The sequence below is a fragment of the Vidua macroura genome, chromosome 29 (genome assembly GCF_024509145.1).
Source record: "Vidua macroura isolate BioBank_ID:100142 chromosome 29, ASM2450914v1, whole genome shotgun sequence".
In the NCBI taxonomy this organism is placed as follows: Eukaryota; Metazoa; Chordata; class Aves; order Passeriformes; family Viduidae; genus Vidua; species Vidua macroura.
Window position 1 is genome coordinate 1,292,117 of NC_071599.1, and position 20,340 is coordinate 1,312,456.

A 20,340-nucleotide genomic window follows, 5' to 3' on the forward strand; every position below is an offset into this window, starting at 1 on the left:
CCCCAAAATCCCATTAATAAATACCAAAAGTCCCATAAATAAATCCCCAAAATCCCATAAATAGATCCCCAAAATGAAATCCCAAAAATCCCACAAATCCCGTAAGTAAATGCCAAAAATCCCATAAATAAATCCCATAAATAAATCCCCAAAGTCCCATAAATCCCGAAAATGAATCCAAACAATCCCACAAATCCCATAAAAATATCCCAAAAGTCCTATAAATAAATCCCAAAAGTTCCATAAATAAATCCCACAAATCCCAAAAATCAATCCCAAAAATCCCAAAAATCAATCCCAAAAATCCCACAAATCCCATAAATAAATCCAAAAATCCCATAAATAAATCCCAAAAGTTCTGTAAATAAATCCCAAAAGACCCATAAATAAATCCCATAAATAAATCCCAAAAAACAATCCCAAGAATCCCATAAATAAATCCCAAAAATCCCATAAATAAATCCCAAAAATCCCATAAATAAATCCCAAAAATCAATCCCTAAAATCCCATGAATAAATCCCAAAAATCCCATGAATAAACCCCAAAAGTCCCATAAATAAATCCCATAAATAAATCCCAAAAATCCCACAAATCCCATAAATAAATCCCAAAAATTAATCCCAAAAATCCCATGAATAAATCCCAAAAATCCCATCAATAAATCCCATAAACCATCCCCAAAGTAGATTTTCCCATAGAAAAACCACCCCAAAATCAGATTTATCCCCCAAAAAACCACCCCCAAAATCAGATTTATCCCCCAAAAACCACCCCAAAATCAGATTTATCCCCCAAAAACCACCCCAAAATCACATTTTTCCCCCCAAAAACCACCCCAAAATCAGATTTATCCCCCAAAAACCACCCCAAAATCAGATTTTTCCCCCAAAAAAAACCCCAAACTCCACCCCAAGTTGGGATTTTTTCCTTTTTTCCCTCAATCCCTGGGGTTTTGACGGGAATTTGGAATGGGATCTGCAATTCCACCCAGGTTTTCTCCATTTCTGGGGTTTTTTGTGGGGTTTTTTCTGTTTGTTTGTTCGGTTTTTTGGTGGTTTTTGGGTGGATTTTCCATGGGAATGGGGCTGAAATGAGGAGCTGGGTGGGAAATGTGGAATTCCCTGCTCCCACATGGAATATGGAATTCCACCCAAATTTGTCAATTTTTTTTTTTTGTTTTTCATGGCTTTTAGTGGTTTTTTTTAGTGGGATTTTAGTGGTTTTTTGGTGTTTTTGGGTGGATTTTCCATGGGAATGGGGCTGAAATGATTCAGAAATGAGGAGCTGGATGGGAAATGTGGAATTAATTCCCTGCTCCCACATGGAATTTTGAATTCCACCCAAGTTTTAAATTTTTTTTTAGTATTTCATGGCTTTTAGTGGGTTTTGGTGGGTTTTTAGTGGTTTTTATTGGGGTTTTTTGTGGTTTTTTTGGGTGGATTTTCCATGGGAATGGGGCTGAAATGAGGAGCTGGATGGGAAACCTGGAATTCCCTGCTCCCACATGGAATATGGAATTCCACCCAAGTTTTACAAAATTAATTTTTTAGCATTTCATGGCTTTTAGTGGGGTTTTAGTGGGTTTTAGTGGGTTTTTTGGTGTTTTTTTGGTGGATTTTCCATGGGAATGGGAAATGTGGAATTCCCTGCTCCCACATGGAATTTTGAATTCCACCCAAGTTTTAAATTTTTTTTTTTAGTATTTCATGGCTTTTAGTGGGGTTTTAGTGGATTTTAGTGGGTTTTTTGTGGGTTTTATTGGGTTTTTAGTGGGTTTTTTTGGGTGGATTTTCCATGGGAATGGGGCTGAAATGAGGAGCTGGATGGGAAATGTGGAATTCCCTGCTCCCACACGGAATATGGAATTCCACCCAAGTTTTACAAAATTAATTTTTTATTATTTCATGGCTTTTAGTGGGGTTTTAGTGGGGTTTTAGTGGGGGTTTTTTTGGGTGGATTTTCCAAGGAAATGGGGCTGAAATGATTCAGAAATGAGCAGCTGGATGGGAAATGTGGAATTAATTCCCTGCTCCCACATGGAATTTTGAATTCCACCCAAGTTTTAAAATTTTTTTTAATACTTCATGGCTTTTTTGGGGTTTTAGTGGGTTTTTAGTGGGGTTTCTGGGTGGATTTTCCATGGGAATGGGGCTGAAATGAGGAGCTGGATGGAAATGTGGAATTCCCCTGCTCCCACATGGAATATGGAATTCCACCCAAGTTTTAAAAAATTAATTTTTTAGTACTTCATGGCTTTTAGTGGGTTTTAGTGGTATTTTTTAGTGTTTTTTTTGGTGTTTTGTGGGTGGATTTTCCATAGAAATGGGGCTGAAATGAGTCAGAAGTGAGGAGCTGGATGGGAAACCTGGAATTCCCTGCTCCCACATGGAATATTGAATGGAATTCTAGGCCCCAGTAATTAATGGAATTCCTGACGAGTTTTACCAATTTTTGGTGGGTTTTTTTGGGGGTTTAAGTGGGTTTTAGTGTTTTTTGGGTTTTTTTGGGTGGATTTTCCATGGGAATGGGGCTGAAATGTGTCAGGAGTGAGGAGCTGGATGGGAGATCTGGAATTCCCTGCTCCCACATGGAATATTGAACAGAATCCCATTTCCTGCCCCAACCCCTCCGTTCCCTAAACAACATTTCCCCCTTTTTCCCCCCTTCTTTTTCCCCTTTCTTTTTCCCCCCTTCTTTTTCCCTTTTTCCCCCATGTCTCCCCTTTTCCCCCCTTTTCCCCCCTTTTCCCCCCTTTTCCCCCTTTTTCCCCCTCCTTTTTCCCTTTTCCCCCATGTCTCCCCCTTTCCTGCCTTTTCCCCCTTTCTTTTTCCCTCTTTTTCCCTCCTTTTCCCCCGTTACCCCCCTTTTTTTTCCCCCTTTTTTCCCTTCCACCCTTTTCCCCCCCCTTTTCCCCCCCTTCCCCCCCTTTTTTCCCCTTTTCCCCCTTCTTTTTCCCATTTCCCCCCATTTCCCCCCCTTTCCTGCCTTTTCCCCATTCTTTTCCCCCCTTATTTTTCCCTCCTTTTCCCCCCTGTTCCCCCTTTTTTCCCTCTTTTTTCTCATTTTTCCCCATTTCCCCCCCCTTTTTCCCCCTTTTCCCCCCAATCCCCCTTTTCCCCCCTTTTCCCCTCTTTTCCCCCCTTTTCCCCCTTTGCCCCCCTTTTCCTGCCTTTTCCCCTGCTTATTTCCCCCTCTTCTTTTTCCCTTTTCCCCCATTCCCCCCTTTTTTCCCATTTTCCCCCATTTTTTCCCCCTTTTCCCCCCCTTCTTTTTCCCTTTTTCCCCCATTTCCCCCCCTTTCCTGCCTTTCCCCCTCTTCTTTTCCCCCCTTCTTTTTCCCTCCTTTTCCCTCCTTTTCCCTCCTTTTCCCTCTTTTCCCTCCTTTTCCCTCTTTTCCCTCCTTTTCCCTCTTTTTCCCTCCTTTTCCCCCCTTTTTTCCCCCCCTTTTTTCCCCCCTTTTCCCCCCCCTTCCCCCCCTTTCCCCCCCTTTTTTTCCCCCCTTTTTCCCCCCCTTTCCCCCCCTTTTTTCCCCCCTTTTTCCCCCCATTTTCCCCCCTTTTTCCGCCCTTTTTTCCCTTTCCCCCCTCTTTCCCCCCCTTTTTCCCCCCTTCTCTTTCCCTTCCCCCCCCCCCTTTTCCCTCTTTTTCCCCCCCCTTTCCCCCCTTTTTCCCCCCTTTTTTTCCCCCCATGTCTCCCACCCCAAGGCTACCACTTCCCGGAGTGGGCGTACAAGACGGAGTCGAGCCCGGGCTCGCGGCAGATCCAGCTGTGGCACTTCATCCTGGAGCTGCTGCAGAAGGAGGAGTTCCGGCACGTCATCGCCTGGCAGCAGGGCGAGTACGGCGAGTTCGTCATCAAGGACCCCGACGAGGTGGCGCGGCTCTGGGGGCGCCGCAAGTGCAAGCCCCAGATGAACTACGACAAGCTCAGCCGCGCCCTCAGGTCAGCACATTTGGGGTTTTCCCCAGGTTTTTTCCATGAATTTTGGGGGTTTTAGCTGGGGTGTTGTGCTGGTGTTGGCTCGTCCCTCACGGTTTTGGTGGCCCAGCTCTGGGGGCGCCGCAAGTGCAAGCCCCAGATGAACTACGACAAGCTCAGCCGCGCCCTCAGGTCAGCAATTTTGGGGATTTTCTGCTTTTTTCCCCATGAATTTTGGGGTTTTTATCTGGGATGTTATGCTGGTGTTGGCTCGTCCCTCACAGTTTTGGTGGCCCAGCTCTGGGGGCACCACAAGTGCAAGCCCCAGATGAACTACGACAAGCTCAGCCGCGCCCTCAGGTCAGCAATTTTGGGGTTTTCCCCAGGTTTTTTCCATGAATTTTGGGGTTTTTAGCTGGGGTGTTATGCTGGTGTTGGCTCGTCCCTCACAGTTTTGGTGGCCCAGCTCTGGGGCCACCACAAGTGCAAGCCCCAGATGAACTACGACAAGCTCAGCCGCGCCCTCAGGTCAGCACATTTGGGGTTTTCCCCAGGTTTTTTTCCATGATTTTTGGGGTTTTTAGCTGGGATGTCACGGTGGTGTTGGCTCATCCCTCACGGTTTTGGTGGCCCGGCTCTGGGGGCGCTGCAAGTGCAAGCCCCAGATGAACTACGACAAGCTCAGCCGTGCCCTCCGGTCAGCACATTTGGGGTTTTCCCCAGGTTTTTTCCATGATTTTTGGGGTTTTTAGCTGGGATGTCACAGTGGTGTTGGCTCATCCCTCACGGTTTTGGTGGCCCGGCTCTGGTGGCGCCACAAACACAAACCCCACATGAGCCAGGACAAGCTCAGGTCAGCCAAATCTGTGATTTTCTGCTTTTTTTTCCCCATGAATTTTGGGGTTTTTAGCTGGGGTGTTGTGCTGGTGTTGGCTCATCCCTCACGGTTTTGGTGGCCCAGCTCTGGGGGCACCACAAGTGCAAGCCCCAGATGAACTACGACAAGCTCAGCCGCGCCCTCAGGTCAGCACATTTGGGGTTTTCTGCTTTTTTTCCCCATGAATTTTGGGGTTTTTAGCTGGGATGTCACAGTGGTGTTGGCTCGTCCCTCACGGTTTTGGTGGCGCGGCTCTGGGGGCACTGCAAGTGCAAGCCCCAGATGAACTACGACAAGCTCAGCCGCGCCCTCAGGTCAGCACATTTGGGGGTTTTCTGCTTTTTATTCCATGAATTTTGGGGTTTTTAGCTGGGGAGTTGGCTCGTCCCTCACAGTTTTGGTGGCCCCGCTCTGGGTTTTGGTGGCCCGGCTCTGGGGGTGCCGCAAGTGCAAGCCCCAGATGAACTACGACAAGCTCAGCTGCGCCCTCAGGTCAGCAAATTTGGGGTTTTTTCCCAGTTTTTTTCCCATGAATTTTGGGGTTTTCTAGTGGGATATCACAGTGGTGTTGGCTCATCCCTCACGGTTTTGGTGGCCCGGCTCTGGGGGCGCCGCAAGTGCAAGCCCCACATGAGCCAGGACAAGCTCAGCCGTGCCCTCAGGTCACCCAAATTTGGGTTTTCCCCCTTTTTTTCCCCATGAATTTTGGGGTTTCAGGTGGGATACCAGGGTGCTGATGTCTCATCTCTCAGGGTTTGGGGTGGTGGAGTTGGCCCAGCTCTGGGTTTTGGTGGCCCGGCTCTGGGTTTTGGTGGCCCAGCTCTGGGTTTTGGTGGCCCAGCTCTGGTGGCACCACAAACACAAACCCCACATGAGCCAGGACAAGCTCAGGTCAGCCAAATCTGGGATTTTCTGCTTTTTTTTTCCCATGAATTTTGGGGTTTTTACCTGGGATGTCACAGTGGTGTTGGCTCATCCCTCACGGTTTTGGTGGCCCGGCTCTGGGGGCGCTGCAAGTGCAAGCCCCAGATGAACTACGACAAGCTCAGCCGCGCCCTCAGGTCACCCAAATTTGGGGTTTTTCTGCTTTTTCCCCCATGAATTTTGGGGTTTTTAGCTGGGGTGTCATGTTGGTGTTAGCTCATCCATCAAAGTTTGGGGTGGTGGGGTTGACCCGGCTCTGGGGGCACCACAAATGCCAGCCCCACATGAGCCAGGACCAGCTCAGGTCAGCCAAAATTTGGGATTTTTCTGCTTTTTTCCCCATTAATTTTGGGGTTTTCTAGTGGGATGTCAGGGTGCCGTTGTCCTGTGTCTGCATTTTGCGTTTTGGTGGCCCAGCTCTGGGTTTTGGTGGCCCAGCTCTGGGTTTTGGTGGCCTGGCTCTGGGTTTTTGGTAGCCCGGCTCTGGGTTTTGGTGGCCTGGCTCTGGGTTTTTGGTAGCCCGGCTCTGGGTTTTGGTGGCCTGGCTCTGGGTTTTGATGGCCCGGCTCTGGGTTTTGGTGGCCCGGCTCTGGGTTTTGGTGGCCCAGCTCTGGGTTTTGGTGGCCTGGCTCTGGGTTTTTGGTAGCCCGGCTCTGGGTTTTGGTGGCCTGGCTCTGGGTTTTGATGGCCCGGCTCTGGGTTTTGTTGGCCCAGCTCTGGGTTTTGGTAGCCCAGCTCTGGGTTTTGGTGGCCCGGCTCTGGGTTTTGGTGGCCCGGCTCTGGGTTTTGGTGGCCCGGCTCTGGGTTTTGGTGGCCCAGCTCTGGGGACACCACCAATGCAAACCCCACATGAGCTAGGACAGGCTCAGCTGGACCCTCAGCTGAGCAAATTTGGGTTTTTCCCCTTTTTTTCCCCATGACTTTTGGGGTTTTTTTTCATGCTGGTGTTGGCTCATCCCTCAGGGTTTGGAGTTGGGGTGCACTTTAAGGTCCTTTTCCACCCCAAAAATGTTTCGGGATTCCATCAGATGGGATTTTAGGGATAAATCTTTCCCTGGTCCGGGTGATTCCGTGGATTTCCCATCCCTGGGAGTGCCCAATTCCAGCTTGGAGCGACCTGGGATGGTGGGAGCTGCCCCTGGCTCTGCATTTTTAAAGATCTTTTGAGCTCTTTCCAACCAAAACAATCCCAGAATTCCATATTTTAGTTTAAAGAGGAAATTAGGAAGGAATCCTTCAGGAATTCTGGATTTTTAAGGATATTTGAGCAGGAAATTAGGAAGGAATTCCTCAGGAATTCTGGATTTTTAAGGATATTTGAGCTCTTTCCAACCCAAGCCATTCCAGAATTCCATATTTTAGTTTAAACAGGAAATTTGGAAGGAATCCTTCAGGAATTCTGGATTTTTAAGGATATTTAAGGTGCATTCCAGCCCCAACCATTCCAAAATTCCATATTTTGGTTACACAGGATATTAGGAAGGAATCCCTCAGGAATTAGGAAGGAATTCTGGATTTTTGAGTGCTTTTATCAGTGTTTGGGGGTTTTTTTGTTTGGTTATTTGTTTGGTTTTTTGGGGTTTTTTTGGGTTTTTTTTTCTCCCCGTTTTAAAAAAAAAAAATTATTCACAGATATTACTACAACAAGAGGATCCTGCACAAGACCAAGGGCAAAAGATTCACCTACAAATTCAACTTCAACAAACTGGTGATGCCCAATTATCCCTTCATCAACATCCGACCCAACGGTGAGCCCCGGGAATTTGGGAATTCCGGGTGGGAATGGGGGGAAAAAACAACAAAAAAAAAAAACCAAAATAAAAACCAACCCAGGAATGTGGAATATTTTTTTTTTCCACAGCCAGCCTGGATTAAAAAAAAAAAAAAAAAGCCCAAAACCTGGGAGCAAATCCCAGCTGCTGTGGGGGATGTGGGATCAGGGTTTATCTTTCCCCGGGGATTTTTGGGATGTGTGGGATAAGAGGATCAGCCTTGGGATGCAATCCCGGGGCGGCTCAGGTGAGTTTATGGTGCCTTGTAAAAATCCAGGGGTTTTTCTCCCTTCTCTCCCCCTTTTTTCTGCTGCTTTTCAACCAAAATTTGCAGGTTTTTAACTCATTCCTGCCCCGGGGTTGGGAGGGATTATATAGGGACACAGAGTTCCCAGAGAAAAACAGGAATTGCTTGGATTTTGGCTAAAAATCAAAATTTTTTCCCTGGAGGAGAGAGCATAATGAAAAAGAGTTTGGGAATGGAGCATAAATGTCCCTTTTTTGCCTTAAAATGGTTTTGCCAGGTTTATCCTGGAGTCAGCGGCTGTTTCCTGGGTAAAGGGTCTTTCCAAGGGGGTTTTTGATGGGATTAAACCCCCTAAGAGCCAAATTCCTACAGCTGGGGGATTGTCTCGATCAGGCACGGTGGAGAAATGAATCCATAAAAACAGAAAAACCCTCTGGAAGTTGATATTCCCAGAAATTCCAAACCTTTCTCCTCACAAAATCTCAATTTAGAGGAGCTGGGCCTAGCACGAGCTGCTCCAGGGCAAAGCCTGGAAGGCCAATCCAGCAGGAAAAAAAGCAGAAAAAGTAGGGAAATTGGTGATTAATTAATCCATAAAGATAGAAGAACCCTCTGAAACTCAATATTTCCAGAAATTCCAAACTTTTCTCCTCACAAAATCTGAATTTAGAGGAGCCTAGCCTGGCACACACTGCTGCAGGGCAAAGCCTGGAAGGCCAATGCAGCAGGGAAAAAAACAGGAAAAAAAAGCAGAAAAAGTGGGGAAATTGGTGATTATATAATCCATAAAGATTAAAAAACCCCTCTGGAAGTTGATATTCCCAGAAATTCCAAACTTTTCTCCTCACAAAATCTCAATTTAGAGGAGCCCGGCCTGGCACACTCTGCTGCAGAGGGCAAAGCATGGAAGGCCAATCCAGTAGGGAAAAAAACAGGAAAAAAAGCAGAAAAAGTGGGGAAATTGGTGATTATTGAATCCATAAAGATTAAAAAACCCCTCTGGAAGTTGATATTCCCAGAAATTCCAAACTTTTCTCCTCACAAAATCTCAATTTAGAGGAGCTGGGCCTAGCACGAGCTGCTCTAGGGCAAAGCCTGGAAGGCCAATCCAGCAGGAAAAAAAGCAGAAAAAGTAGGGAAATTGGTGGTTATTTAATCCATAAAGATAGAAAAACCCCTCTGGAAGTTGATATTCCCAGAAATTCCAAACTTTTCTCCTCACAAAATCTCAATTTAGAGGAGCCTGACCTGGCACACTCTGCTGCAGAGGGCAAAGCATGGAAGGCCAATGCAGCAGGGAAAAAAAACAGGAAAAAAAGCAGAAAAAGTGGGGAAATTGGTGATTATTGAATCCATAAAGATAAAAAAACTGCCTGCAAGTCATTGTTCCCAAGCATTCCGAACTTTCTCCACAGAAAAGTCACGATTTGGAGGATCCCGGTCCAGCTTCCAGGGTAAAGCCTGGAACAGCGACCCAGCAGGGAAAAAACCAGAGAAAATAGGGATAAAAGCAGCCTCTGTGTGGGGAAAAAAGGGATTTTTCCAGGCTGGAGCCTCTGTCAGGCGCCGTCTCCGTGGCCGCCTCCCCTCCCTGAGGGAATCTCCGAGGTTTTGTTTTTCCAAGGCTCCGGGAAGGCCAAAAAAAAAACAAAAAAGGGAGCAATTCCTCCAGGTGTTGGTGTCTCCTTCACCTGTGTGGGCCCTGCTGGGGGTTGTTTTATTGTTTTATTTTTTTATTTTTTTCTTTTGGGAGAAGGGAATGTCTTTTCCAAGCCCAGAACGGGGGTGGGAAGATGTGTCTGGAGCTGTAATTCTGTAATTAACTGGGAGCAAACGAGTCCGGGCAGTTCCCAGCTCCCTCTCCCTGCTCCCTCCTGTCCCTGGGGCGCTTGAGGGGAAAAAAAAAAAAAAATTTAAAAAAAAAAAAAAAATTGGGAGAATTTGGAACGCTCTTGGTTAATCCCAGCCCTTTTCATTCCTGCCAGGGTGGGGGTTGGGATAGCAAACCTGGAATTTGGGGTTTTTCTCCAGGATTTTCCCCTCCCTCACGGAGATTTTTTGGTGGGAATTTGAGGGATTTGGGTGGGAATTTGAGGGATTTCTGTGGATCTTTTGAGATATTTCCATGGATTGATGAGATTCCCCCCTCAGAGGAGAGGTTTTTATGGATATCCTAGATATTTCCATGGATGTTTCAGACATTTCCATGGATATTTCAGACATTTCCGTGGATATTTAATTTTTTTCCATGGATATTTCAGACATTTCCATGGATATTTGAGTTTTTTCCATGGATATTGCAGACATTTCCATGGATATTTGAGTTTTTTCCATGGATATTTGATTTTTTTGCATGGATATTTCTGACATTTCCGTGGATATTTCAGACATTTCCATGGATATTTGAGTTTTTTCCATGGATATTTCAGACATTTCTGTAAATATTTCAGACATTTCCATGGATATTTCAGACATTTCCATGGATATTTCAGACATTTCCACGGATATTTCAGACATTTCCATGGATATTTGAGTTTTTTCCATGGATATTGCAGACATTTCCATGGATATTGCAGATATTTCCATGGATATTGCAGACATTTCCATTTGATTTCTTTCCATGGATATTGCAGACATTTCCATGGATATTTCAGACATTTCCATGGATATTTCAGACATTTCCGTGGATATTTCAGACATTTCCATGGATATTTGAGAGATTTCCATGGATATTTCAGAGATTTCCATGGATATTTGAGACATTTCCGTGGATATTTCAGACATTTCCATGGATATTTGAGACATTTCCATGGGCTGATGAAATTCCCCCTCAGAGAAGATGTTTCCCTGGGCATTTGGAGATATTTCCATGGATTTTTGAGGTATTTTTATGGATGTTGGGAGACATTTCCATGGATTGATGACATCCCCTCTTAGATGAGATATTTCCATGGATGTTTGAGCTTTTTCTGTGGGTATTTGAGACATTTCCATGGATATTTCAGACAGTTCTGTAAATATTTCAGAGATTTCCATGGATATTTCAGACATTTCCATGGATATTTGATTTCTTTCCATGGATATTTCAGACATTTCCATGGATATTTCAGACATTTCCATGGATATTGCAGAATTTCCATGGATATTTCAGAGATTTCCATGGATATTTGATTTTATTCCATAGATAATTCAGACATTTCTGTAAATATTTCAGACATTTCCATGGGTATTTCAGACATTACCATGGATATTTCAGACATTTCCCTGGATATATGAGCTTTTTTACATGGATATTTCAGGCATTTCCATGGATATTTCAGACATTTCCGTGGATATTGCAGACATTTCCGTGGATATTGCAGACATTTCCATGGATATTTCAGACATTTCTGTAAATATTTCAGAGATTTCCATGGATATGTGATTTTTTTCCATGGATATTTCAGACATTTCTGTAAAGATTTCAGACATTTCCATGGATATTTCAGACATTTCCATGGATATTTGAGTTTTTTCCACAGATATTGCAGACATTTCCACAGATATTGCAGAGATTTCCATGGATATTGCAGACATTTCCATGGATATTTATTTTTTTTCTATGGATATTTCAGACATTACTGTAACTATTTCAGACATTTCCATTGATATTTCAGAGATTTCCATGGATATTTCAGATGTTTCCATGGATTGATGTGATCCCCTCTCAGATGAGACATTTCCATGGATATTTAATTTTTTTCCATGGATATTTCAGACATTTCTGTAAGTATTTCAGACATTTCCATGGATATTTCAGACATTTCCATGGATATTTGAGTTTTTTCCACAGATATTGCAGGCATTTCCGTGGATATTCCAGAATTTCCATGGATATTTCAGAGATTTCCATGGATATTTGATTTTATTCCATAGATAATTCAGACATTTCTGTAAATATTTCAGACATTTCCATGGGTATTTCAGACATTTCCATGGATATTTCAGACATTTCCCTGGATATTTGAGTTTTTTTCCATGGATATTTCAGACATTTCCGTGGATATTTCAGACATTTCCGTGGATATTGCAGACATTTCCATTTGATTTATTTCCATGGATATTTGACTCATTTCCATGGATATTTGACTTATTTCCATGGATATTTGATTTTTTTCATGGATATCTCAGACATTTCTGTAAATATTTCACACATTTCTATGGATATTTCAGACATTTCCATTTGATTTTTTTCCATGGATACTTGATTTTTTTTCCCCACGGATATTTCCGCCGTTCCCGTGGATATTTGATTTTTTTCCACGGATACTTGATTTTTTTCCCCACGGCTGTTTCGGCCATTCCCGTGGATCGATGCCATCCCCGCTCAGGTCGGCGATTCAGCTGAACTTTTAAAACCCTTCCACGGACTTCCACGCCGTCGCCACGAGTTCAGCCAGCTCCTCCCGCGCCTCCCCAACCCCGCAATCCCTAAACCCCGTAACTCTTTTCTTTTCTCCTTTTTTTCCCCTTTTTCCCCCTTTCCCCAGGCGTGGTCCCGCAGAGCGCCCCGCCGGTGCCCACGGCCTCGTCCCGCTTCCACTTCCCGCCGCTGGAGCCGCACTCGCCCACCGAGGAGGCCGCGCCGCGCTTCGCGCCGGGCTCGCTGCTGCCGCCGCACGCCGAGGCGCTGCCGGACCCCGACAGGAAGCCGGAGCCCGCCGAGCTGGAGGAGAACGCCCCGGACTGGCGCCGCGAGCTGCTGGCTCCGTCGCACGCGGCGGCCGGCGGCGCGGCGGCCGCGGGGCCCAAGCGCAAGCCCGAGGTGGTGCTGCCGCTCTTCTCCCGGCCCGGCGTGTTCCCCGAGCACCCGCACAGCCCCTTCGCCGTGTCGCCGCTGCCGGGCCGCCCCGGCGTGCTCAACGTGCCCATCTCGCCGGCGCTGTCGCTGACGCCCACGCTCTTCTCCTACAGCCCCTCGCCGGGGCTCAGCCCCTTCGCCGCCGCCGGCAGCAGCTGCTTCTCCTTCAACCCCGAGGAGATGAAGCACTACCTGCACTCGCAGGCCTGCTCCGTGTTCAACTACCACCTGAGCCCGCGGACTTTCCCCCGCTACCCGCTGGTGGTGCCGCCGCTGCAGTGCCCGGTGCCGCTGGAGGAGCAGCCGCAGTTCCCCATCAAGCTGCAGCCGCCGCCCGCCGGCCGCAAGAACCGCGAGCGGCTGGAGAGCCCCGAGGCCGCCGACGCGCCGCTGCCCAGGGTGAAGGTGGAGCCGGCGCTGGAGAAGGAGGAGGAGGAGAAGATCCCGGAGAAGCGCGACAAGGAGGAGGAGGAGGAGGAGGAGGAAGAGGAGGAGAAGGTCCCGGTGTTCGCCCGCCCGGCGGCTCCGGCGTGGATGCCCGTCCCCGCTCAGCCCGGCTCCTCCGCGGAGGAGAGCGCGGAGAAAACCGCCCGGGATTGCTCCGGGGACGCCGGGAGCCAGGAGAGGAGGGAGGACGCCCTGATGCCCCCCAAGCTGCGGCTGAAGCGCCGCTGGAACGGAGATTCCCGGCAGGAAACGGCCGAGGATTCCCGGCCCAACGGGATCTGGCACCTCCCCAAAGCCGTGGCCGCCGCCTCCGACACCTAATCCCGGCTGGAACACAAAAACCTTGGAAAACACCCGGAGAAACATCCGTGTATTTATGTAGCAAGGTTGCAGAGCAGTTTGGGATAAGGGCGGGGAGGGGGGCGGGGTAGGCCTGGGAATTTTTTGGGAATTTCAGGGGTGGGAGAAGGGAGGGGGGGCGGGGAGCTTCGGGCTTTGTGTTGTTTCTGTTGTTGACTTGCAGGTGAAGACGCCGGAATTCCCGCTCGCTTTTCCCGGGAAAGGCCGGCTCCAGCTCCAGGACTGGGATGGAGGAATTCCAGGCGCGGCCTCGGGGCTGCTCCCGGGTTTTTTGGGACACCGGGAATCTCCAGATCCGGGCCGGGGGGAGGGTTTTTTTTGGGGGATTTTTCTTTTTTTATGGATGCGAGGTTTTCCCGACCATCCAGGAGCTGGTTTGGTTCTTTTTTTCTTTTTCTTTTTTTTCTTTTTTTTTTTTTTTTCTTTTTTTTTTGGGAAAAGGAGGAGCTTGGGAATTTTGCATCGGGAATTTTGCACTGTCCACGGAGCGGGGTTGGGAAAAGGATTCAGGAAAACTCGGAGAATCGGGATGGAGGCCGCGTCGTTCCCGGCGGATTTCCGGGGAAAATTCCCCTTTTCCCGCCTTTTTCTCTCTTTCTCTCTCGCAGAAGCCATGAGCAAAACTCTCCAAACTTTTTCAGGGAATGGGAACGGGAATAACACAAAATTAACCGGATGCCTTTAATCCTAACGCGTTAAAAATGTTGGGGTTTGGTTTTTTTCTCTTTCTGTGTGCCTGGAGCGGGGATTTTTTCCCCGCTCCGGAATCCGTGTGGGTGGAATTTTTGGGAATGCTTGGAAGGAGCGCTGGAATGATTGTGGTGAGTCCCGGGAATGCCGGAATTCCCGGCGCCATTCCCAGATTTTTTGGACCCTCTCCCCTTTTTCTCCCCGTTTGACTCATGCCTTAAAGGAAAAAAAAAAAAAAAAAAAAAAAACCACCTTTGGACTTTTTCTGGGAATTTTTTTCCGGGAGCGCTCGGATTTCGTGGATCCTTCCTGGTTTTTGGGGGGGAAATCCCAAATCCCGCCGTTCTCCCGCGCAGCGGAATTCCGACGGCTCCGGATCGCGCTCCCAGCGGGATCAGCCCTCGGGAAACGCCGGGACGGAGCCGGGAGCTCCCCAGGATTCGCTTCGGAGCACGGATTTTGGGAATTCCGGGGCGGCGGGGGGGACGGGGCAGAAAATTCCCTGCCGGAAGGAGAACCGGGAGCGATTCCCAAATTCCCAACCCGGCCGGGTTTGGGATCCTTGGAATGTGGAGCTCAGAGGATTTGGGGTTGGAGAAGCCCTGGATTATCCCAAAAAAAGCAAACACGACACGCGGAGAGGGCGCGAGGACGAACTCAGGAATCACACGAGGAGGCCTTTCCCGGAATTCCCGCCGCCGATCCCAAATCCAAGTGCCGGAACCGTCGGGAGAAACAAAAACAAAAAGGGGGGGAAATCCTGGATTTTTCCCCCCTCCCCTTCTCCAATCCTTTGGAATCGAGGTGAAATCCCACGGGAAGAGAAGGAAAAGGAGTTGGAATTTTCGTGGCTTTAAAAAAGGATTTTTTGGGATTGGGGGTTTTTTTGGGAAGGGTGGGAATGTTGGTTTTTTTTTTTTTTCCACAGCCGTTGCACTGCAAAAAAAAACAAAAAACAGAAAAAAAAAAACCAACAAGATTAAAAGCGAAAATAAAAAAAAAACTTGGGAGAGTTCAGGGAATTCCGGACTCAGGACGCGACGGATCCGGCGCCTCTCGGGAATTCCAGAATTCCCAACGGAGCCCGGGAGGAGGAAATAAAAAAAAAATTAAAAAAAGCAGGAAGAGGAGAAAGAAAAGGTCAAAAAAAAAAACAACAAATCAACCAGATCAAAATTTTATGGAAAAAATTCGGAAGTTGCAAGGAAAAATTCCTAAAATTCCACCGTGCCAAACCATTTAATAACAAAGAAACCCTTGGGAAGTTGGGAATGGTTGGAATTCTCTCCTGGATGAATTTGCCCCGGAGCATGATCCCGTTTTTTCCAGCAGTTTTTTTTGGGTTTTTTTTTTTTTTTTTTTTTTGGTTAATTTCGCTTCTTTTTTCGTAGCAAATCCGTAGGAAAAATGTTTAAAAAATTAAAAAAAAAAAAAAAAAAAAAGACTTTTTGATGGGGCAACCCCAAAAAAAGGGGGAATTTTTGGGGAGGAATTTCCCCAAAAAGGAGGAAAAGGAGGAAAAATCCAACAGCATTAATGGGGTTGTCCCGGATTTTTTTATTTATTCCATAATTATGTTGAGGTTTTTTATTATTTTAAGCTTTTTCCGTTGGTTTTTTCTTTTTTTTCTCGCGTCTCCGCATCCTGGCGGAATTGAAAAAAAAAAAAAAAAAAGAAAAACCAGGAATTTTCTCTCGGTTGAAATCATCAAAAATCCGGAAAAACTTTGCATTTTCCGGGAAAAACTTTGATTTTTTTTTTTTAGCGCTTTTTAAACCGATATTTACGCTTTTTTTTTTTTTTTTTTTTTTTTTTTTTGGGTTCAAAAAACCCCTTTTTTGAGGGATTTCGAGGGATTTGAGCTCTCCCCAGTGGGAATCCAGCAGGAATCCTTCGGGAAAATCGATGGAATTTGGGCTGGGGGAGCGTGGCTTTGTACATAGGGTGTAAAGTAGAGGGGCAAAAAAAAAAAAAAAAAAAAAAAAACCAAAAAAAAAAACAAAAAAAGACAAAAAATCCGAAATTTGTGCCTTTAAAATTAAATTCCGATTTCTATAGAAAAATCAGATTTAAAAAAAAAAGGGTTGCATATATATATTATATATATATATGATGGAATGCTAGAGAAATTTATGGATAATATACATATTTTTTTCCAGGGGTATCCCATAGCTCCGTATTTTGTTATGGAAGTTGAAAAAAAAAAAAAAAGGAAAAAAAAGGAAAAAAAAAAAGCGAAAAATAAAAAGTATTTTACCTCGAATTGAGACCGTTAAATAAAAAGCTTTTAACAGACGGCGCCCTTGGATTCTTTGGGGCTTTTGGGGCTTTTCCCGAGGTTCTGACGGAGTTTGGGGCGGGAGGAGCCGGGCTCGGGAAGGGCCTTTGGGGTCTGGGGTGTCCCCAAATCCTCAGTGTCCCCAAATCCACACTGTCCCCAGAGCCTCGGTGTCCCCAAATCCTCAGTGTCCCCAAATCCACACTGTCCCCAGGGGTGTCCCCAAATCCACACTGTCCCCAGAGCCTCGGTGTCCCCAGAGCCTCGGTGTCCCCAAATCCACACTGTCCCCAGAGCCTCGGTGTCCCCAGAGCCTCAGTGTCCCCAAATCCACACTGTCCCCAAATCCACACTGTCCCCAGGGGTGTCCCCAGGGGTGTCCCCAAATCCACACTGTCCCCAGAGCCTCAGTGTCCCCAGGGGTGTCCCCAAATCCTCAGTGTCCCCAAATCCTCAGTGTCCCCAAATCCACACTGTCCCCAGGGGTGTCCCCAGAGCCTCGGTGTTTCCTGGGGTGTCCCCAGGGGTGTCCCCAAATCCACACTGTCCCCAGAGCCTCAGTGTCCCCAAATCCACACTGTCCCCAGAGCCTCGGTGTCCCCAGGGGTGTCCCCAAATCCTCAGTGTCCCCAGAGCCTTGGTGTCCCCAAATCCACACTGTCCCCAGGGGTGTCCCCAGGGGTGTCCCCAAATCCACAGTGTCCCCAGACTCTCAGTGTCCCCAGGGGTGTCCCCAAATCCTCAGGATCCCCAAATCCACACTGTCCCCAAACCCTCCTGCGTGTCACCAAACCCTCACTGTCCCCAAATCTTCGCTGTCCCTGGGGGTGTCCCCAGGGGTGTCCCCAAATCCTCACTGTCCCCAAATCCTCACTGTCCCCAGAGCCTCAGTGTCCCCAGGGGTGTCCCCAAATCCACACTGTCCCCAAATCCACACTGTCCTCATGGGTGTCCCCAAACCCTCAGTGTCCCCAGAGGTGTCCCCAGACACTCATTGTCCCTGTGGGTGTCCCCAAATCCTCAGTGTCCCCAAATCCACACTGTCCCCAGAGCCTCAGTGTCCCCAGGGGTGTCCCCAGGGGTGTCCCCAAATCCTCACTGTCCCCAGAGCCTCGGTGTCCCCAGGGGTGTCCCCATGGATGTCCCCAGAGCCTCGGTGTCTCCAAATCCACACTGTCCCCAAATCTTCACTGTCTGTCCCCAGGGGTGTCCCCAGGGGTGTCCCCAAATCCACACTGTCCTCATGGGTGTCCCCAAACCCTCACTGTCCCCAGGGGTGTCCCCAAACCCTCACTGTCCCCCTGGGTGTCCCCAAATCCACACTGTCCCCAGGGGTGTCCCCAAACCCTCACTGTCCCCCTGGGTGTCCCCAAATCCACACTGTCCTCATGGGTGCCCCCAAACCCTCACTGTCCCCAAATCCACACTGTCCCCCAACCCTCAGTATCCCCAGGGGTGTCCCCAAATCCACACTGTCCCTGTGGGTGTCCCCCTGGGTGTCCCCAAACCCTCACTGTCCCTGTTACCTCCCACACTGTCCCCGTGTCCCCCGCACCCCGAGATCACTGTGTCCCCCTCACTCACTGTCCTGTGTCCCCCCAAACCCTCACTGTCCTGTGTCCCCCCAAACCCTCATTGTCCCCGTGTCCCCCAAACCCTCACTGTCCCCGTGTCCCCCAAACCCTCACTGTCCTGTGTCCCCCAAACCCTCACTGTCCCCGTGTCCCCCAAACCCTCACTGTCCCGTGTCCCCCAAACCCTCACTGTCCTGTGTCCCCCCAAACCCTCATTGTCCCCGTGTCCCCCAAACCCTCACTGTCCTGTGTCCCCCAAACCCCCACTGTCCTGTGTCCCCCCCAAACCCTCACTGTCCTGTGTCCCCCCAAACCCTCATTGTCCCCGTGTCCCCCAAACCCTCACTGTCCCGTGTCCCCCCAAACCCTCACTGTCCCGTGTCCCCCCAAACCCTCACTGTCCTGTGTCCCCCAAACCCTCACTGTCCCCGTGTCCCCCAAACCCTCACTGTCCCCGTGTCCCCCAAACCCTCACTGTCCTGTGTCCCCCAAACCCTCACTGTCCCCGTGTCCTCCAAACCCTCACTGTCCTGTGTCCCCCCAAACCCTCACTGTCCTGTGTCCCCCAAACCCTCACTGTCCCGTGTCCCCCTCCCTCACTGTCCCGTGTCCCCCTCCCTCACTGTCCTGTGTCCCCCTCCCTCACTGTCCTGTGTCCCCCAAACCCTCACTGTCCTGTGTCCCCCTCCCTCACTGTCCTGTGTCCCCCAAACCCGAGGTCACCGTGTCCCCCAAACCCTCATTGTCCCGTGTCCCCCCAAACCCTCACTGTCCCCGTGTCCCCCAAACCCTCACTGTCCTGTGTCCCCCCAAACCCGAGGTCACCGTGTCCCCCTCTCCGGCCGCGCCGCGTCCCCCGCCGCCGCGGGCGCTGCCGTGCCGAGCCGTGCCGTACCGAGCCGTGCTCTGCCGTTCTGTGCCGTGCCCTGCCGTTCTGTGCCGTGCCGTGCCGTTCTGTGCCGTTCTGTGCCGGGCCGTGCCGTGCCGTGCCGTACCGAGCCGTGCCGTACCGTGCCGGGCCGGGGGGGCCGGGCGAGCCCGGGGACTGGGAGCGGCCTCCAGGCCTCTCCCTCAGCCCGGCCCCCGCGGCGGAGGCAGGGGGAGCCCCCCAGAGCCGGGCCGGGCCGGCACCGAAGCGCAGCTCGGGGGGTCGGGGGCGGCCGCGGGGGTCGCTCGGGGCCCCCCGAGGCCGCCGCAGCCGCCGGGGCCGGGGATGGTGGCGGGGGCGGCCGGAGCGGGGCGGCGGCTCCGGGCAGAGCCCTGACGGAGCTCCACCATGAGCGTGAGGCCTCCGCAGGCCCCGGACAGGTACGGGCCGGGCGAGACCCCCGGGCCGGGGGGAGCCGGGGAGAACCGGGGGGGAACCGGGGGAACCGGGGGAACCGGGGGAAAGCGGAGCGGGCTCGGCTCGGGGGGCAGCCCCGGCCGCCTTTGGGGAGGGGGGGAACGCGATTCTGGGGGGAAATTCGGGGGGTTTGGGGCTGCGGGGAGCGGGCAGGGGGGCTCGGCTGCTCCGGGAGGCGTCCCGGGGGTCCCGCGGGGGGAAAGCGGCGGTTTGGGGTGAAATTCGGGGGTTTTGGGGCTCCGGGAGGGGGCTCGGCTCGTCCGGGACTCCGCGCCGTGTCCCTGTCGTGTTTTGGGGTGAAATGCCGGGATTTGGGGTGAAATGCCGGGATTTGCGGTGTTTTGGGGTGAAATGCCGGGATTTGGGGTGTTTTAGGGTGAGATGCTGGGATTTGGGGTGAAGTGCCGGGATTTGGGGTGTTTTAGGGTGAAATGCCGGGATTTGGGGTGTTTTGGGGTGAAATTCCGGGATTTGGGGTGTTTTAGGGTGAAATGCCGGGATTTGGGGTGAAGTGCCGGGATTTGGGGTGTTTTGGGGTGAAATTCGGGGATTTTGGGGCTCTGGGAGGGGGCTCGGCTCGTCCTGGAGCGCTCACCCCATGTCTCGGGGGAGAAGCGGCGATTTGGGGTGAAATCCTGGGATTTTGGGATCTGGGGGCTTGGGGGAAAACGGGCTCAGCTCGTCCTGGACTGCCCCACCCCGCCCCTGCAGGGATTTGGGGTGAAACTCTGGGATTTGGGGTGAAATTCCGTGATTTGGGGCGTTTTGGGGTGAAACTCTGGGATTTTGGGGCTCTGGGAAGGAGCTCAGCCCGGTCTGCACCTCCCACCCCATGTTTCAGTGGAAAACAGGTGATTTGGGGTGAAATTCTGGGATTTTGGGTGAAAATCTGGGGTGTTGGGGTGAAAATCTGGGATTTGGGGGTGAAATTCTGGGATTTTGGGGTGAAAGTCTGGGATTTGGGGTGAAAGTCTGGGATTTTGGGGGTTTTGGGGACTTGGGAAGGGGCTCAGCTCGTCCTGGAGGCCTCACCCCATTCCTTGGGGGGAAGGACCGGATTTTGGGAT

The 20,340-nt window shown here is 49.9% G+C and overlaps 2 protein-coding genes and 1 long non-coding RNA gene across 13 annotated transcripts in view; 2 read left to right on the top strand and 1 right to left on the bottom strand.

Moving 5' to 3' along the window:
- Nucleotides 1-2,525: 2,525 nt before the first annotated feature.
- Nucleotides 2,526-13,379, top strand: ETV3 (ETS variant transcription factor 3). Its single transcript, XM_054000939.1, has 4 exons — nucleotides 2,526-2,547; nucleotides 3,706-3,943; nucleotides 7,353-7,468; nucleotides 12,269-13,379. The coding sequence occupies exons 1-4, from the start codon at nucleotides 2,526-2,528 to the stop codon at nucleotides 13,345-13,347; spliced, it is 1,455 nt and encodes a 484-aa protein (XP_053856914.1). The 3' UTR covers nucleotides 13,348-13,379.
- Nucleotides 13,380-16,476: 3,097 nt separating this feature from the next.
- On the bottom strand, nucleotides 16,477-17,116 carry LOC128820309 (uncharacterized). Its single transcript, XR_008440869.1, has 3 exons — nucleotides 16,899-17,116; nucleotides 16,640-16,852; nucleotides 16,477-16,600 (listed from the first exon to the last, which is right to left on the bottom strand). It is a non-coding gene; the product is annotated as an uncharacterized LOC128820309 (long non-coding RNA).
- A 2,000-nt stretch (nucleotides 17,117-19,116) lies between these two features.
- The window catches only part of LOC128820313 (rho guanine nucleotide exchange factor 11-like), a 54,441-nt gene continuing 53,217 nt past the window's right edge, over nucleotides 19,117-20,340 (top strand). For all 11 annotated transcript variants that reach the window (XM_054000980.1, XM_054000990.1, XM_054000982.1 and 8 more), the window contains exon 1: nucleotides 19,117-19,236. In XM_054000980.1, the coding sequence (XP_053856955.1) occupies nucleotides 19,205-19,236 (32 nt within the window). In that variant the 5' untranslated portion in view covers nucleotides 19,117-19,204. The remainder of the gene's footprint in view (nucleotides 19,237-20,340) is intronic.